This window comes from Prinia subflava, chromosome Z (assembly GCF_021018805.1).
Source record: "Prinia subflava isolate CZ2003 ecotype Zambia chromosome Z, Cam_Psub_1.2, whole genome shotgun sequence".
NCBI lineage: Eukaryota > Metazoa > Chordata > Aves > Passeriformes > Cisticolidae > Prinia > Prinia subflava.
Genome location: NC_086283.1, coordinates 87,640,146 through 87,659,454, shown reverse-complemented (window position 1 = coordinate 87,659,454; position 19,309 = coordinate 87,640,146). Strand labels below are relative to the sequence as shown.

Genomic DNA, 19,309 nt, shown 5'->3' with positions numbered 1-19,309 from the left:
GTTTCTGAAGTACTCCTGCCCTCAGCAAGTCTGTTGCTGAAGAGCCTCATCAGTGAGGAGGGCTACAAGGATCTGACTGTAAGGCAGTACCGTCTTGGGAGACAGTGTAGAATACAGCCTATATTCCCATCTGGCAAAACACTCAACCACACGTCTTCAGGTGAGAAGAGGAATGCTGCTCAAGTCCATAGTGCCGCACAGGACAGAACTGACGCCAAGCTGCTGCTCAGGGTGGGGCTTTAAGGCACGTTCATCCCCAGCAGCCAGCAGGTTGGATCAGGTGTTAGTCCTGCAGCTCACCACCTGCTCTGTGGCTGTGCCCCTGCAGCTCCAAGGAAAAATGGATGTGAAATTTGTCACTGTTTTGGTTGTTCTAGCAGTCACGGTTAGTCAGACATCTGAGAGTAAGTAAAACTGTACTTTATTTATTTCTATACTTTAATCTCTTAAAGAAAAAAAGACCTGAAGTGTGCCTGTCTGGAACTGTGCTTGAGCCTTCACAGATCTGCATAGGACCAGAGGTGATAGCTTAAAGGTCTGTGCTGCTTTTCTTCAAAAAGTTGAACTTGGGTGTCTTAACTGCACAGAGCAATTGGCATTTTCAGTGGAATCGGGGCTTCGCCTGAGAATTTCCTCTGCGAACCTGATGTGTCCACAACATGTGTGAGCACATTGTAATCTGAAGTGTCTTAAGCAATGAAAAGCCATGAGGGCTATTAGTCATAGGAAACATTATCAAGAAGGTTTTAGCTTCTGAAGGTGTAAGACACTTAAAGCAGTGATTTCCTGAGGGAACATCTAGTAAAATGTCAGTATTTGTTTAAAGGGATCTCTTAAGTTCAGGTGTAAATTCCTCCTTTCCCAGAGGAAACGTGTTTAGAAAATCACTTGGTTTTTTTCCTTTAAAGTGAAGTTGCCCTGGGTGGCAGAGGTTTCAAAACCTTTTCATGACAAACTTCAAGTAACAGATTTCTACTGGCAGAAAAGCAGTTTTGCAAGCAACTTTGCTCTGTGTTCAGTGCAGCATGTCTCAAGGATTCAGGAGATCTAATAACACTTGAAAATTGAGCTTAACTTTAAACATAAAATTTAAAAAAAAAGTAAAAATTAAACAACTTTTTAAAGTTTTCAAAACCAACTAGGCAGGCTGTGCTTGAATTCTTACTTTTCATTTACAATTTTTTACTGTAAAATAGACTGTGTTCACAGAGAACTCAGATTCTGGAGCACTTTCTTCAGGATAATCCTTTCTCAGGCTCTTTTGGCTTCAGTGGGAGTAGGAATTGTGGAATTCTTTGAAGATTTAGCCAATCTATGTACAAAATCTGCCTTATAATTTTATCCTGTTAAAATGGCCACTGCACCTGCTGGCATGGGAAGGCTCTGCAAGTGCTTTTGTTCTAGATATATGATCTGGCCAGTCAGAAAGATCTTGCACAATAAAACTGACACATACATGCACAGGTCAAAGTAAAAGTTCTCTTAGAATATGTTCTTTTATAGTGAATCACCTGACACAGGGGAAATGCCTTTACCACCCAACTTTTCTCATCCAGGCATGCTCCATGTTTGACTACAATGCTCAAATGGCAGAACCCACAATAAAAATGAGCAGAATTTCAGGTGGCTGGCTGGGTTACAGGCACACCCTTCCTGAGCTGAACCAGATTTGGGCTTAACCCTGCCTAGGCTTATGCTTCTTAGGCTCACCATTATGCATCCATTTATTTCAGGGTGACAGTAGACATACAAGTAAAATCCAGGCTGGTACATGTAAACTTGTACCATTCCTTTCCTTGTGGATGTGAATTGGCAGCTGTTGACAGAAGCCAGGAAAGCCATCTTTTGTCCAAAATCACACCTAGCTACAGGCTTAAGTATGGCCCAGCCAGGCAAGGCCTGAAAACAAGATCAAGGTATTCTGTAGAGTGTGATGGGGATTTCCCTGTCTACAAATTCTACCCCACTACCCCCATTTCCCATAATATAATTCAAAATAAGTTTTTGCACTTTTGCTTTAAAAAAATCCTGGTAATATTCCACGATCACATCTCAGTGACAGAGATTTACAGGGTGCCACACCTGCAGTGAAGGAGGCAGCACTGCATCAAGTATGCAACAGGCTTGACTATGGAGCGTATTCCAAAGATGGTTGGTCTCAATTTCAGTTTGAGAAGACAAAAGTTCTCTTCTGGAAGCTCCTACATGTATTTCAAATGGAAGACATGAAGGGAGAAATTTAGTAATTTACATACAGTAATAGCATCCAAATGAAATGTTCGATGCTACAGCATAGGAATAACAACTAAATAAGACTGTCTGAGACTTCCCAAAGGAGTTATCCGGACTTAGCCTACTGAAGGTATTCCATTAACGTTAGTCTGGTCTGTGCAGTGTGGGAGATGAGTACCCACTTATCAAAATATGTTTCTTCATAGAAACAAACCAGATTTATGTTCACATAACATGCATCTTAATCTGCAAGACATTGTGATGTTTGTTTTTGCTAGAAATAGCAGAAGTTTCCTCTTCTGGTAATTCTAACCAGTAGATACTACTGGATTTTTGACCACATCAATATTAGTCTTTTTTGCCATTTTTCAGCCTGCGTCTCTTAGATGCTGTGTAACCCAAGCACCGAGAATGTTGTATGGAGACAGCTTGCAAACTGGTCATGATTTGATGGATAAAAACCCATCCTAAAATCCTGACCTGTGGGAAGTACCCATCTATCCATCTCCAGTCAGCCTTCCAGCTTTGAAAATGTCCATATTAACAGCAATCCTCATAGCAAAACAGGAAAAGCATCACTGCATAACTTCATTTATATTTATTCTTTATATAACATGCTTTTTAGATTTATGTATTATTATTTATGGTTATATGGTTATAGCTTAGAAACCCTTCTATCTTTTTTCAAATTCTGTCTCAGAATTGTGCTCTAACTGTGCATATTACCATGTCAAAATAGTAGGATGCATTGAAACATTTTTCAGTATTTGAGTTCCCCTCTCAAGTCCAACTATTAAGCAACCTCCCTTTTTTCACAGTCTATGTCTATGCTGTATTTCCCAAGAATTCTAGCATCCTGTTTTGTTCACCTGTCAACCAGGATCAGAGCCTTCTGCATAATGAAATAGCTACTGGCTTGCATTAGGTTAAGATGAAAAGACCTGCCTTGAGGTGCTGAACTCTTTAAAATAGCCTCAAGTTTGTTTTGAATGAGAGAAACACTTTCTGGCAGCTTTATGAAATGAGTGCCAAATAAGCTGTCTTACAGTAGTTAATATTAAGTGTAGGTAATGTGATAGTAAGTTGCCCTCCAAGAGTAGAGCCTGTGTTCATAAGCAACCAACATGGGACTAAGTGCTGGAACTTGCCTGTGGCAATGGCTGTATTGATACCAGAACATACCGATACATACCATGTTGACTAAGCAAGACATTAGAACAATTAATCAGTGCAAAGTTGTGTGGGTTTTTCTTTCCAGACGTACAAAGCCTAGTCTGTAACCACAAAAGAATTCCATTAGGAAACACTAAGGCCTGTTGCTAATAGCACAGGTGTGTCAAACTTGTGCAATATGTGCAGAGCTGCAACCATTCAGGGTGAACGTGAGGCACAATTAGCAGCAGGTCTCACATTTCAGCATAGAAACAGAAAGTGCCTCAGATTTGTAGATCTGACCATGCAAGAGAAGCATTCCCTCAGACCACACAAAGTGTTGGAGAACCCATCCTGCTTACCCATATTTGCTGGGCTCCCTCAGTTTGTGTAAATTTAAGAACTGTCCTGGTTTTCTTGGTTACATAAAAGAACAAGTACAGCACGTCCTTTCACTCAAGCAGTCCAGTTCACGAAGGTGAGCCACGTGCTCTGCCAGCAGTGCTGACATGCTCCTGTGCGCTGCCAGCAGGACTCAGGAAGGAATGCCTGGTCAAAACACTCACTGCTGGAGTGAACCTTGGGAAGAGAAGAGCTGCACAAGTCCTGCCTAAGGCAGCTGGGTTGGGTCTGGATGGAGGAAAATGGAGAAAGGAAGTAAGGAAAAATGCCTTCCCCACTGTTCTCACCTAAAGCACAGCTTTTATCATGTTTAGTGAAAAGAGACCAAAATTAAGCCAACAGTTAAGAGCAAGCATAGGGGTTGGGGGCACAATGGCTCCATCATTCATAATCTATTTCCATGGGGCATCATCTCTTCTTTTTTCCTCCATCTGGCCCTCCTTCATGTGGCAAAGGCCTGTCCTGCCATGTTAAACTCTCTATGGAAGAGGCTGTCAGAACCACTGACTGCCATGTCTCTCCTTACCAGTGCTCTGCCCTACCCCCTGCCAGTCCCACCTCTCTGAAGCTGCAGAGGAGTACAAGAGCCTGGCACACTCCCACTGTGTGCCACAGGAGGGGTCTTCATCAGGCACGACAGCTCTCCTAAAAGATTTGGCAAATCTAGGAATATCAGCTTGAAACTGAAGAAGGACAGAAAAGTTACTTGTGCCCCCAGAAACTGAGCATGCACCAATAACTCTTTTTAGTATTTTTTGCCTGAACCCTAGACAACCAGCCTTCTCTGGCTGATTAACCTGTGGCTCTCAAATTTGAGAATGACAATGGAAAAAGTAGAGGAGAAGGGCAAGACAAGTTTCTGTAGACTAAGTTTGGTCAGATAGCAGAGAGAAAATGGAAAAAGAAAGTCTAGGCAAAGAGATTTGATACTTATCAACTAAAAAGTAAAGGCAGATATAATGGACAGTACTCATTAAGGTCTTGTTCCACGAGAGGTTTTGTTTTCATTGTGCTCCATTCCCAAGTACTCCACTTCAATCATAGAATGGTTTGGTTTGGAAGAGACCTTAAAGATCATTCAGTTCCAACCCCTCCTGTCTTGTGCAGAACAACTTGGACAACTTTCACCTTTTTTTTTTTTTTTTTTTTTTTTTTAACCCCTTTACTTCTTTTTTCTTTTTCTGAATGTGCTAAATAACTTTGAAAACAACAGGTCATTTCCTGGAGAGAGTTCCTAGGGAAGAAATACCAAAATAGATAATATCATTGGCTGAAATAACAAGAGGAATCCCTTCTGTCTCAAGATCCACCACTAAGCTTTCAAGAAGTTCCTTCAGCTTTAAGAGTCTCAGTGTCAGACAACTGGTCTAAATAATTTTGGGGTAAACTGCTGTGTATTTTTTACTGTGTCACTGAACAATAGAGACAAACGAAATTAGTAGCACTGAAAAAGTCCTATTAACCAATAAATGCCACAAAAAAGGTCATGCAAACCCATAGTTCCTGATAACCTAATCTAATTGCTGAAACCACAAAAAACCCCATGGCCCTGGGTTGGGCTGAAATGATTAGCCTTTCTTGGGATTACCTCCTAATTTCTTCCCACTAGCAGTTTTAGAATGAAGTTATAGTAACAATGGGGCTGCAGGGTGGCTCAGTGCTCCATGAGAGCAGCATCAGTTCTCCCAAGCTCTGGGGAATTACAGGATTTCCTGTCCTCACTGCTCTCATACTTCATATACAGGGGAAAAAAATCAATTTTAAAGCTGACTTCCATGTAAAAAGGTACCAGTTCTCATAAGTGCCTCTGTCAACAGGAGGTTGCTGGTGACATTTTCATGTTCTCTGACAGAAAGACCCTCCTGCCATGCATTCATCTATGATTCACAAATTATCAATTTCCATTTTCCATATTGTAGCTTTTACATTTCTTATACATAACAAAAATGAAAAAAGAAAAATTAATTATGAGTGCTTCTTTTTCATCAAAAAAACAGGGTACATCAGAATTCCTCAAGGAATACATACATTTAAAAGCAAGAAAGCCTCCCCAGGCACATACCTCTAATAAAAATGTACTAGCAAGTTCTCAATGTCTGTAAGAAATGTTCCTGCCTCTTTAGCACCACTCATTAACATTTTATGCAGAATTTCAGCCTGGTTTCTGTCGAGGCATTCCCCAGTTTCTCTTGCAGCCTGCTGCCTGTGCTCATGGTGCAGGGCACAGCTTTTGTACAGCTGCGTGTGTTGGATGTCCAATGCTCTGGGTCAAGGACTGACTGAGCAGAGGGTGATTGAATTTGCTCTAAAATGGCAACTCTGGTCATGTAAGTGGTGTCTAAATGTGCAGTTATACACAAGTTGCTAAAGGATGCAATTCCTGTTGGTTAAGCTTTTTGCAAAAGGGCAGTCAGTCAGAAGTGGCCAGTGAGACTCACACAAGCCCACCTGGATGCATCAGGAGTTTTGCTTTATTTTCCTTGGTTGAGCATGTGTATGTTTTTCCTTACAAAGCTACAAAAGTACCTCAATATTAATTTAATAATTTTCAGTTATAAAGTGTACAAATGGCTAACATGGTGCTATATAGTGCACTGTAAATACTGATAGTTCAGATCTGAGTACCAAAGTAAGGGATGGCTTTAAGTACATCAAGTAGGATGAGAGCAAGGGGTAGTAGCCAAGCATCAGCAAAACCAATTGAGGAATAGTTCAGGGGACAAATGACTCTCCCTAACACCTCCCTGTAATATTCAGCCATTCCACAGAAACTGGTAATACTGGTCTTGCCAAGTATTTTAGTTTACTAGACCCCAAAGAAGTACTGGAGTAGACCTCTCCAAATAGCACAGCAGGCAACATCAGACAGAGATTAAAATATAATTACCCTTCCTCAAGTCTTTATGTGACAGAATCCTTCTGTCAGGAGCTGACTGGCAATGACAAAAGTTTATACTTGAGTTTTACCAACTCTATCTTGAGCACCCAGAAAAAAACTTAAATTTAGCGGTCCTCATTGAGCTGAATTTCCACTTGTGAACGTCAATTGACTTGCTTCACAAGAAGTATGCTGTTGAAGAGAGAAAACAAAGGACAACTGGGAAATAACACAGGTAGCAGTCAACACTTAATTAGTCCTTCGCACCGTATGATTGTTTATAGTCCTCCTCTCTGGGTTGCTGAGGAGACAGCTGCTGAGCCAGCTTCTATCTTTCCACCTCCCTTCTGACTGTGAAATCCCAGGGCCCTCCCATCAACCCCATGGGTACAAAATCCCCGTGAGCAGCAGTGGGCAGCGTGAGAGCTCTCTGACTCCAACTCCACTGCTGGCTGCTCAAGCTCACTGCTACAGCTGTGCCAGCATCTGTTATTCCAGTACTCAGCAAGTATGCTTATAAGAAGAAGAGCACACAATTTTCTTGCTTACAGGATGATTTTTAAACAGACTTATCTCCTGCTTACAGAAGCTGAAATTTATTCTCTTTTTTTCTAGCTCATGACTCTTGCATTCAAGGCTAAATTATTACTTAGAAAAAGCATGGATAGGAAGAAAAATGAAAACAAATAGGAAGGAGACTCTCTCCTCACTTCTCCCAGATTAGTTCAAGATCTGGGACCCAGGGGTCCTTGCTGTGCTCATTTTGAAATGTGGTTTTAATCCTGAGACCTTCATCTTAGATAAATCCCTGAGCAATACAGCTTTGCTTGTCCTTGAGCTAGTGGAGGAAATCTCTTTTTAGAAGATCTATTTCTCTGCTAGCACAGAAGAAAATCAAGCCCCAAAGTGTTAGTATTTGTCTTAAAAAACAAAACAAACAACAAAAAAAACCCCACTTAGATTTATGAACTCCGTTTTAAAGTTCACTGACTTTTTATTTTCAAGATGGTATTAGCAAACGGGAAAAATTCTGCAAGAGATAATCCCATACTGGAGACACATTCAGCCATGGGAGCTCTTGGGGTAAAAGAAAACATAAATGCAAGAGCATTAATAATTTCAAAAAGGCAACAAAAGATAATGGGCCTGATTTGACTTAAAAAGGCAGAGTTTTTAAATTATACTCCTGACACTTCCTGTGTCATTAATGTTGGTGATCTTCCACAAGTAAAAATAAATCTTTTAAAATTACTTTTATATTACTGTAACAAGCCTTTACATATGCCTGCCCCTTAGAAGGAGGGGTAAAGGAAGCTGTTATTTAAAGCACCAATCTCTCCTGTGGGAGAAAGTGAGAGGACAGTATCTCACTGCACAAGATGTGAGGATAACTAGCCCCTGGCAGCACTCGGAATTGCCCTTTCACTAATGTGTGCAGCATGGGGAGCAAACAAGAGTGTGGAGTGTGGGTGCAGGTGCAGGGCTTGGACCTCACTGGGCTCAAGGACATGTGCTCATGTCACTGCTGTGCTACAGCTGAGGGATACGGGCTTTTAGGAACAGCAGGCTGGAAGGCAAGGAGAGGGAGTTTGCCTTTATGCAAGAGAGAAGTAGGAATGCATGGACTCTGCCTGGGGATGGGGGATGAGCTGGCTGAGAGCTTACAGGTCAGGATTAGTGGGCAGAGCAACAGGGTGACTTGGTAGTGTGGGGTTCTGCTATAGATCTCCTGACCAGGAAGAAGAAGCTGAGGCCTTCTTCAAACAGCTGGAAAAACCCTCACATTCACAGGCCTTAATCTTCATGGAGGACTTTACCCATGCTGATATCTGCTCGAAAGGCAATACAACAGTGCTGAAGCAATCCACAAGCTTTTATGCATATTGATGACATCTTCCACAACAAGTAATCAAGAAAATGGCACAGAAAACACTCAGCTGGACTTGCAAACAGGGCAGACCTAGTCAGGGGCATGAAATCAGAGGCAACACTGGCTACAGTGTCCATAAAGTGGTGGAGTTTGGGATTCTAGGAGAAGGGAGAAGAGCAAAAAGCAAGATTATGGTCCTAGAGTTAATAAGGGCTGATTTACAATCTCTTCTGAATGAAGAATCCCATGGAACATGATCCTTGATAGAAGAGGGGTCAAGCAGGGCTGGCTGATGTGCAAGGATCACCCCCTTGTTATAAATGAAGAGGTCCCAAAAACATCCAAGTTAAAATTTAGCAGCAATTTTAATTAAAATGAATATAATTAAATGAAAAATACATTCAAATAAAAATGTTTTACATTCTTTATTAAAGTAATTTAACAGTAAATGGACCTGGTATCAATAAAGCATGAGCAAAAGGCTGGCTGGCCAGGCCAGGGTACATGCGCAGGGTTCAGGACCCTACCCCATGTACGAATCAAAGCCTATTTCATCAATACTTTTATACTGTAGCCAGCACCCCATCTCTTCTCATCTTCGATTGTCTCCTCCCAGTTTCAGTTCTTGAAGTTTGCGTCACTTTCTTCATCGCGCATGCTCCAGTTGTTTTTGAGGGTCTTCGACTCCTTGTGGTGGTCACAGGTGATGAAGGCTACTCCTCTTCCTTGTATGTCCTTTGTATGACCTTGTTAGTTATATATATGTGCCTAAATAGTTAAGTACCACTATAACAAAAAAAGAAATGAACATCTGGACATTTGGGCTTATCTCAGTGTTCCTGGACTCTTCTCAATCCCTTTTTTAGCATCTTCAAGGACACCACTCCTGAACTGTCCTTGGTCTCATGTCCTGTTCTCATAGTATTTTGCCAAGGAAAAAGGGCGGAGGGGCTCTTCTAACACTATGTCTTTATGTGAAGTTAGTTTTACTAATTCTGTTAATATTGATTAAATATAAAGTTACAATACTAACCTATTGATATTAAGTGATATTGAGTATATATATAGTTACCATTTAGCACGAACCATGCTCATTCATTACACCCTCCAATATTAGAAAGTCCTGACAAATAGAAACCCAGGGAATGTATTAGGAGGCCTAGCTGGATGTGCTCAGAGCTTTTAACTGCACCAGAACCTAAAAACAATGTATGGAACACAGGAGTGGAGGTAGGGCCAGGTGACCCAAGTGGAGTATAGGGTTTTCTGATCATGCAGGAATGAGTTTAAGAAAGACAAAGACAAAGCTGAGCTGGAGTTGACTCTATCAAGATACGTGACACGTGACAAAATGTTTTTCAAGTTGTCTTGGTTTGGAAAGACAGGTATCTGTCAGAGAAAACTGGAGTTTCCCTTGGAATGGAGAACGTAAAAACCTCTCCCTTCAAATTATTACAATTTTGTAATTAGGAGCTTTCAGACAAAAATATGGGAATAGGAATAACAGTTCTTTACTAGGAATATTAAAAAAAATACAAATGCAGTAGTACAAAAAAATCAACCAAGCAACCAACCAAAAGTCCTATAAAACCCTGACAGAGTCAGAGATACGACCTGGCACCCTGCTGTCAGGGTTGGAAGCAGTCCAAGTAAGTCTTCCTGGAGTGACAGATGTTGTTCTATAGAGATGATCCTAGAAAAAAGGGTCCAGTGCTGACAAGATGAGTCCAGTCTTCCTCTGAGAATTCTGTGGAAGTCCACCTCTCTTGGTGTTTGGGATTGCAGGTTTTATCCCGGTGGAAAGGCTTTGGCTCCTCCCACAGAGTGGAGCATCTCCCAGTGGAATGAGGTGATGTTCTCAGTCATGTGAGAGGCCTTCAATGGCCCATTCACAGGTGATGTCCCTCGGGGGAGGATGGGTGGAGGAAGAGATCAGAAGGCTCTGCCTTATCTGGTGTTATCAGGTGTCCCATTGACAGAAGGCATTTGCCCTCTTCCCACCTTAGAGTTACAAGAGATAAAGAATATCTCCCAGCCGGTTTCAACAAATGAAAATAGAATACACTTTTTTGGTCACATTTTTTCAACCCAAGACAAAGTATATAAATAACAAAAGAAAGATGACTGAATATGAAAACCCACTGCTGAAACGGACAGAGCAACTGGTGCCATATTACATGGATAAGGCTGAGGCACTCAACACTTTCTTTTTCTTACTCTTTACCTTGCAAGTTAGGCAAACTAACAAGAATCCCAGGTTCCTGGGACAAGAGGGAATGTTTGCAGCAAGGATGACTTATTGTCAGTGGAGAAGGACCAAACTAGAAAGCACTTTTAAAAACTGGACATTTATAAGGCCACAGGACAAACAGGATGGATTACAACCAGTGCTGAGGAAGCTGGTTGATGTCATCGTGAGGCCATTGTCAGTTGCCTTTGAACAGTCATGGCAAGTGGGAGAGGTTCCTGAAGACTGAAAGAGAGCAAGTATTACCCCTATCTTCAAGTAAGGCAAGAAGGAAGATCCAGAGAACTTTAGGCTGCTCAACCTCATCTCAGTCCCTGGGAAGGTGATGAAGAAAATTATCTGAGAAAGCATTTCCCAAGATCTGAAAGACAAGATGGTCATCAGGATGGTCAGCAGGATTTGTGAAGGAGACATCATGTTTGACCAACCTGGTAGTCATCTCCATTAAACATGACTAGCTTATTGGTCAAGAGGAGACACATGGGCTTTGTGTACCTTGACTTCAGGAAAGGCTTTGATTACTGTCTGTAGTAATATCATCATAGACAAGCTGACAAAATATAGGATAGACAAGTAAAGACTGAGGCAGACAGAGAACTGAATGAAGAACCAGGTCCAGAGGGTTGTAAACAAACCCCAGGGGTCAACATGGGAGACAGTAGTGTTCAACACCTTCACTGAAGACCTGGATGATGTAACAAAATGTGCCTGTGGCAGGTTTGCAGATGATAACAAACTGGGAGCAGTAGATGATGTACTACATGGTTTTGCTGACATAGAAATGGGCAGAGAGGAAACTCACCAAGTTCAACAAGGGGAAATGCTAAGTCCTGAATCTGGAGAGGAATGATGGTAAGCTAGGGGAACACAAATAGAAATCTGATTGGTTTGTCTCTTGTTTCACAGGACTGTTTGTTTCACAGGACTTCCAGGGCATGAACACATGATGTGCTTGTTCACAGAATGGCTGCTTGTCTCATAAAATGGAGTTAGTTAAGCTAACCATATATTATCAGGGACTGGGAGCAGAGCTCAAACAGGAGCCAGGGACCAGATGGCCCTGCTTGAGCAGGGGGCTGGACTAGATGACTTCCAGAGACACCTTCCAATCTCGACTCCTCAGTGATTCTGTGAAGTCAAACTATGACTTATCCCTCTTATATCTGTGTTGTTTCTAACATTGCTACTCCTCTTTTTAGCTTTGTTTCCTGGGGCCTTTAACTGTTGCATGAAAATTTCACATGAAATTCCCAAAGGAATCCTCAGAAGAGTGGAGAGATTTGAAATCCAGAAAGCCGATGGCCTGTGTCACCTAGAGGCTGTTATGTAAGACATATTTTGTGTCCTTCACTGCAAGTATCCTGAAAGGGATACTGCAAGTTGAAAGCTATTAGGCAGCATTTAAGTAAGTAGAATCTTAGAAAGTTAACACAAACTCAAAAAACACCACTGTATGTGATTTAAGAACTTTCCTTCCTTGTGCTATTTAAACTTGATTGTTAAAATTTAATTATTTTTCAGTAGTAAGACTGAATATTATTCAGCCTTCATTGACACTTGCTTTATTTTCAGAACTGAAAAACTACTTAAGCACCTTAAAGGCTTCTCTGCTTTTTTTCAATTATTTATCCCCTAAACTCCTTCCTAAACTCATTAAATCAGCTTTACTTTTGTATATAAATTATATATAATTTTTTTTTCTGGTACAGTATCACCCCATTTGGGTTAAATTGGTACATTTTCTAGACTTTTGCATAATAATCATGACAGTCACAATAACCACACAATAGTCTGCTTAATTATTTGCTGTAGAAATTTACTGCTTTGCACTGTGGTTCTTTTGGCATTGAAGTAGTAAAGCCTTTTCTCAGATTTTGGAATGTGAGTTTAATCATGTAAAACTTAGATCCTAATGTATTTGAAGCCAGAAAAAAAAATAAACACAGCATAAAATATAATCTAAGAGTAACCAACTCTAACTTTGTGGTCCTCATAGGTGAGTGATAATTATGATGATTTTTTTAAAGCTGGGAATTTTACTTTTTTTCTTTGAAACTGACAACCATTTATTTCTCTGATAGTCTCCACATGAAAGGCAAAAAGTTCTGTGTGAATCCATGGAATAGAAAAGTCAAAAACATTATGAAGAAGATGAAGCACAAGATTCACAGAAGCGAATCTCATGTTAGAAAGCAGAGAAGAACCAGAATTATCAAACAGAAAAAACAGAAGCAGTAGCAAAATGAAGACCCATGATGAAGATACTGTGGCATATGGCACTGCGGGCAATGATACGGGATTTCACGAGTGATGGACGATTGTAGTATTAAAATTACTTTTCACATCTCTTTGTGCTAGAGAAAGCAGAGGCAGAAAACATCACCTGTACTGAGAACGATGATGATCATATTATCAGACAAATTACAAGGTGTTCTGGTAATATCTTGTAACAAGTGCTCACTACCTCCTGGACCTTTGGCAGATTTAAATCTTCCTCTCTCTCACCCTGCTTTTATGGCAACCTCCCCTGTGATTTCTGTTTTAACATGCTGTTCCTTCTCATTCCTCCATTCTTTCCCAATCCTATCCTTGGTCCTTATTCTTCCCTCTCTGCAATCATCTTTCTGCTGTTGCCTGTTTTGTTTACATTCTTCCAGTCATTAATCTTTTTTCTTCATCTTACATAGTCTTACACAGGCTTACTTTTTCAGATACTTCCAGCTTGTTTGCGAAAACCATGTCTTTTACCTGTTCTAAACAATCTCTCCTCCCAGCTATTACTATCATGAAATATAATTTCAGTGATATCTGATCCTCTTCATAGATCTCGAAGTGTGGCACTCAGAGCTTTGCAATAAAGATCATCTCTATTGCTTTTGTTCATTCAATTTTGTTCATTCAAAGACTCAGATCCTTCAGATGGGTCCTTCCTACTCTCTTTGCTGAATTTCTCATACTTAGGACTGAGGATTATGTCTGTCCCTCAAAGCCTTTTTTCGAAGACTAGCAATGATGACAGTCTGGCTGACCACTTCATAGCCTCTCTTCCACTATACAGCACTGCTTTCTCCTCTGTAGCATAGTCTGGATTCCCTCCCTCCTTCCTCGGAAACTTCAAAGTAATTTAGTATTTCCACAAAGACATCTCATCAACAGCACTTCTCACAGATGTGGATGCAGAAAGCAGCAAATGAGGGAGAAGAAAGGTCTTTAAAGAGTGCCATAGAAAGCACACATATCATGAGCCAAAAATAATATAATATTATAATGTATAATATAGCAGCACAATTCTACTCTTTCTCCTGTTCCCTCAGCAATTACTGGGTTTTTTTTCAATCACTGTATTCGACTTAAATGAGTTTCTCTGAGCTGCCTCTAGTGTTTGCTTTGAATTTTTTATGTAAAACTACATCCTCCAAGCAAGGATGAAAGCAAGGCCAATGATAGGGGACAGAAGCAGCTGCTGCTAGGTTCCCTAAATAAGAAAGATGAACAAGGTCACTAGAGATAAACAGCATACTCCTACAGATGCAAATCTGGTGAAAGAAACTCGACTCCCTCCAAAACAGATAAGAGAAACAATTACTGTTCTTTTGAGCCAACTGCCTTCTGACAGGGATGAGGCAACTGACATAACTCTTCTTCCAGAGTCTAGTGAATATTTTGTACACTGGCATAGCTCCATCCTCTGCCTGCCGGAATAGTGAGCAGGAAGCCTGCTGCTGGGAGCAGCAGCTGGGGCTGCCCTCTCTGACTCTGAGCCTGCACAGAAGCTCCTCCTCCCAAAGCTGTGCTTGGCACACTGCTGAGGCAGAGGATGTGACCCTGGCTAATGCGAGCTGAAATGGCACATGCTTTCCACCATTTCCTTTGCACTGCCTGGACACCACATGGATAATTAGCTAATGGGTATCATAGAGAATCCAATCTCCCTGAGCGCAGGTCAGCAGAGCACCAGAAATGCAAAACTGCTGAAGCACTTTACAATATGACATCAGCATGTTACTCTTTCTGGCAGGTCTATTTTCCTCCTCATGTTCTGCTCTGCATTTCAGATTTTGAACCTCCTTGCTTTCTTCATTCTAGGTGGGTTTGTGATGGCATCTCAGCTCCTCAGAGCTGTGCCATCAATGCAAGTGGTGACCTTTTTGGGGGTATAGTGTATTCACAATATACTGACTACAGCATGGACTGTACCCAATTTCCACGGCTGTGCTATGGAGAGAGCAATTCACAGGATTAGAGTATGGGACAACCTTTCCATGTGGGAAGGAGAGGGAAAGAAAGTTCTGGGAAGGGAAGGGAAGGGAAGGGAAGGGAAGGGAAGGGAAGGGAAGGGAAGGGAAGGGAAGGGAAGGGAAGGGAAGGGAAGGGAAGGGAAGGGAAGGGAAGGGAAGGGAAGGGAAGGGAAGGGAAGGGAAGGGAAGGGAAGGGAAGGGAAGGGAAGGGAAGGGAAGGGAAGGGAAGGGAAGGGAAGGGAAGGGAAGGGAAGGGAAGGGAAGGGAAGGGAAGGGAAGGGAAGGGAAGGGAAGGGAAGGGAAGGGAAGGGAAGGGAAGGGAAGGGAAGGGAAGGGAAGGGAAGGGAAGGGAAGGGAAGTTCAGGGAAGGGAAGTTCAGGGAAGGGAAGGGAAGTTCAGGGAAGGGAAGGGAAGTTTAGGGAAGTTCAGGGAAGTTCAGGGAAGTTCAGGGAAGTTCAGGGAAGTTCAGGGAAGTTCAGGGAAGTTCAGGGAAGGGAAGGGAAGGGAAGGGAAGGGAAGGGAAGGGAAGGGAAGGGAAGGGAAGGGAAGGGAAGGGAAAGGAAGGGAAGGGAAGGGAAGGGAAGGGAAGGGAAGGGAAGGGAAGGGAAGGGAAGGGAAGGGAAGGGAAGGGAAGGGAAGGGAAGGGAAGGGAAGGGAAGGGAAGGGAAGGGAAGGGAAGGGAAGGGAAGGGAAGGGAAGGGAAGGGAAGGGAAGGGAAGTTCAGGGAAGTTCAGGGAAGGGAAGGGAAGGGAAGGGAAGGGAAGGGAAGGGAAGGGAAGGGAAGGGAAGGGAAGGGAAGGGAAGGGAAGGGAAGGGAAGGGAAGGGAAGGGAAGGGAAGGGAAGGGAAGGGAAGGGAAGGGAAGGGAAGGGAAGGGAAGGGAAGGGAAGGGAAGGGAAGGGAAGGGAAGGGAAGGGAAGGGAAGGGAAGGGAAGGGAAGGGAAGGGAAGGGAAGGGAAGGGAAGGGAAGGGAAGGGAAGGGAAGGGAAGGGAAGGGAAGGGAAGGGAAGACTCTTGGCTCGCAGACCTGTTCTCTGACAGGTGTAGGATTGTACCACAACTGCAGTTCTCTCTCCCATTTGGAAAGCAGCACAGATGCTAGGTGGTAACTTGTTTTTGTACTGTCAACTTTTCTGGCCTCCAAATTTTTGATTCTTATCGATTTAGCAATTCCTTCTTTGTATTCGAAATTAAGACCCAACCGGGTCTGCAACTCAAATGTTATTGAAATATTTGCATTTACTAGACCTACTTTAAAAGACAGGCTTTGATATTTTTGTTTACATCTTCCATTTCTTCAGTGTGATGTCTTCTATCAGGTTCTCCTGGAATCAGTAGATCAAACTGAGAGATTATAAGATTACAAAGTCCACTCCCTGCTGCCAGCTGCATTTCAAGTTTTGGTTCCTGTGCATTCTTTTGGGAATTGAATTGGAAAAAACTTCTCCCTGTCATTAAGTCTAACAAAACTTTCTTCCCTGATATTGGTATATGAAGTTCCAAACAGCAATTGAAAGATCCACTGCCTCATACAGATTCATTTATCCCTGAATGCTGACACACAAATTTGTAGAAGAAAAATCTTCCAGTTTCCAAACCTTCACTTGAGTGACCTCATATTCTCTGTACCTGAGCATTATTCTTGACCTTTGCTATTTTGTGCTTGGCAACAAAACAAAATCAATGCCTTTTTCACTAAAATCATCTCAACATCTTGTTTTGTGGAAGAGATTATTAGGTCACATTACTTTGTTTTCCCTGAAAATGCTGAATAAAGCTCTCTTTTCAATGGGTTTAGGTGCCTAAAAGACGTAATTGGATGCATTTGAAAACTCCAGTGAGTGTTTTTGTGGCTTAGAAGTGTAACTTCCATTGAATTAAGTCCAAATTAGGCTTGTAATTAATATTCTTGAGAATTCCAATAAAGGCACTCTTAAGCACTTTTACGAAACAGCTTAACAGATTATTATCATCTGGCTTTTTCATTTATTTTAAGAGTTAATAACTTAATGTGACAGCCTTTAAGTCTTAAAAAAAATCACAGACAGCATTGCTTAAGAACTGCTAAACAGAAGCAAACGACCTGTTGTGTCTACTAAGGCAAAACCAGCACCCTGAATTTGATACTCTTGCTTAAAACTAGAAGTCAGACTAGAGCCATAAGACTGCAAACACTTTTCTTTCAAAACAGTACTGGGCTAGGACTTACCACACACCTTTACACAGTTGAAAAATGTTGACAGAAGCTCAAATTCAAGTCCCTCTTTACCGAAACAGGCTGGATTTTAACAGAGGAAGAGGATACATGCTTGCCCTCTGACTAGCACACCTGAACATTTTTCTGAGACAGTTTTATTTTCAGTTATGCTGAGTTTCTCTGGTAGTACCATCTTTATTAAAACGACCTGTCCTTTCTCAGGTTTCCAGTTCTAAGGTTACCGAGGTGTAACATTCATTTTGGTGCATCAGTCCAAATTACCAACAAAATATGCAAATACAATTTTTGATTTATTATCTCCTAGGGCAGACTGGTTAAGCTCTACAGCCATGAAAAAGAAATGACCTGCATTCTCACTAGCTGGGCTGGAAATAGCGCAATCACATGTCTGGAGCACAATTTGGTTACAGAACTATAATTAATTAAGAGGTTTGGAATAAGATTCACCAACAACTTTAATGATATTAATGCAATCCTTATGAGAAATTAGTGTAAAACAATTGTAGACTATTGCAACAGCAACATAGGCAGATCCTTTCTTGTGAAGAAACAATTGTAATTTTTATAAGTATTTCCTTGTAATACAGTCCGTGGCAGGAAAAGCAAATACTGTCATAAAGCTGAATAAGAAGAATAACACTATTGACAACAACTATAAAATAAATCACATTGATTAATAAGAAAAAGTAGGGTCTAGATCTTAGGCCATAAAGAATTAATCATCAACTTAGTCTGCAAGAGGAGGACATCTGGACTTAATATAAATTTCAGTTATCATCTGGATCCATAAACATCCTGAGGAGACGAAAACCATGCTTTTAGCAGTGTAAAGGCCAGGTGACTCTCTAAATAGAGAGTAGAGATAAATAGACCATGGGAAATAAAGCAACAGTATGAATCACCTCCCCAGCATAATCTTAGTAATTTTGAAACAGGGTTTCTTTATGGCATTTGTAGAAGATGTAATAAAGATTCTTTTTAAGATCTGAATTTAGTGTTGACTATACATGCACAAAAAAAATTGCAAAACCCAATTCTGATTCACCATTTTGAAAGCAAATAAGACATTTATCATAAGACATAAGAAGGAACCCCGCCCACCAGAGTGCACACTCCCAGGTGTGCAGGTTTGCATTGTCAGGAGCAGAAAGAGCAGATGAAGCCAGAGCAGTGACAAGGCAGCAGGCAGGGCAGTGACCTCAGCAAGGGCACGCACTCACAGTGCCCAAACAAACATCTAGAGCAGGCCCAGTGACAGCAAAACAGGGTCAACCTAGAGACCGTGTTTCCAGACAAGCCTGTAGAGATGAGTAGGTCAGAGGTGAAGGTGGGAACTCAAGTCACGGGGTCAGGATCTGCAAGGGTCATACCAGGCACAGGCACATTCATGGTGCCCCTCTGGCAATGGCCCAAGTTTGAATACAGATCCCAAGTGAAAGGGAAGAGGTGGCCAAGGAGGCTCCTCACAGCTCCATCACACTGCTTGCTCCAGGGCAGCCCCATTCCAGGCTACCCGAGACATGGGAACCAGCGCTGGCCTTGTGCACAGGCAGCTGAGCCCCCAGGAAGCAGGGAAGTGGAGTGCTCCATCTGCTCCCCAGCACCTCCTCCGTAAAGCCAGGGCAATCCAGGCTTTGCTGTGGCAGGAAGCATTTTGCCACCAAGTGCATATTGAGAGGCTGATATAAGAAGCCCATTTTGATGTCTGGAACAAAGATAGAGCTCTGGTTCTCATTTCTTGGTTTTGTGTGTTTTGGGGTTTGTTTTGTTTTGTTTTTGTTTTTTGTTCGTTGACTGGTTTTTTGTGGTTGTTTTGGGGTTTTTGTTTGTTTGTTTTGTTGGGGGTTTTTTTGTTTGTTTGGGTTTTTTGGTGGTTTTTTTTGTTTGTTTTGTTTTTTGTTTTGTTTTTGTGGTAGGAATGGAAAAGAAGGAATTGAAGTTCTAGTTCCAGAGCAGATGAACTTTCCTGACAAGTCCTTTTTGTCTTGTAGGCACAGGAGGTAGACACAGTGTGTCTACATGATGTAACTACACCGTCACCTACGGAGTTTGCATTTTGTCAACATGTTTTT

At 41.7% G+C, this 19,309-nt stretch overlaps 1 protein-coding gene across 1 annotated transcript; it reads left to right on the top strand.

Moving 5' to 3' along the window:
• The first annotated feature begins 245 nt into the window (after positions 1 to 245).
• Positions 246 to 13,670, top strand: CCL28 (C-C motif chemokine ligand 28). The gene is made up of 3 exons (XM_063423117.1): positions 246 to 404; positions 11,982 to 12,108; positions 12,864 to 13,670. Exons 1-3 carry the CDS (start codon positions 341 to 343, stop codon positions 13,018 to 13,020), a joined length of 348 nt encoding a protein of 115 aa, XP_063279187.1. The 5' UTR covers positions 246 to 340; the 3' UTR covers positions 13,021 to 13,670.
• Positions 13,671 to 19,309: the final 5,639 nt, after the last annotated feature.

Coding starts and splice junctions, on each gene's coding strand:
- CCL28 (XM_063423117.1), top strand. CDS start 341: ATGGATGTGAAATTTGTCACTGTTTTGGTTGTTCTAGCAGTCACGGTT. Junction 405..11,981: donor GGTTAGTCAGACATCTGAGA/GTAAGTAAAACT, acceptor TCCTCTTTTTAG/CTTTGTTTCCTGGGGCCTTT. Junction 12,109..12,863: donor TGTCACCTAGAGGCTGTTAT/GTAAGACATATT, acceptor TTTCTCTGATAG/TCTCCACATGAAAGGCAAAA.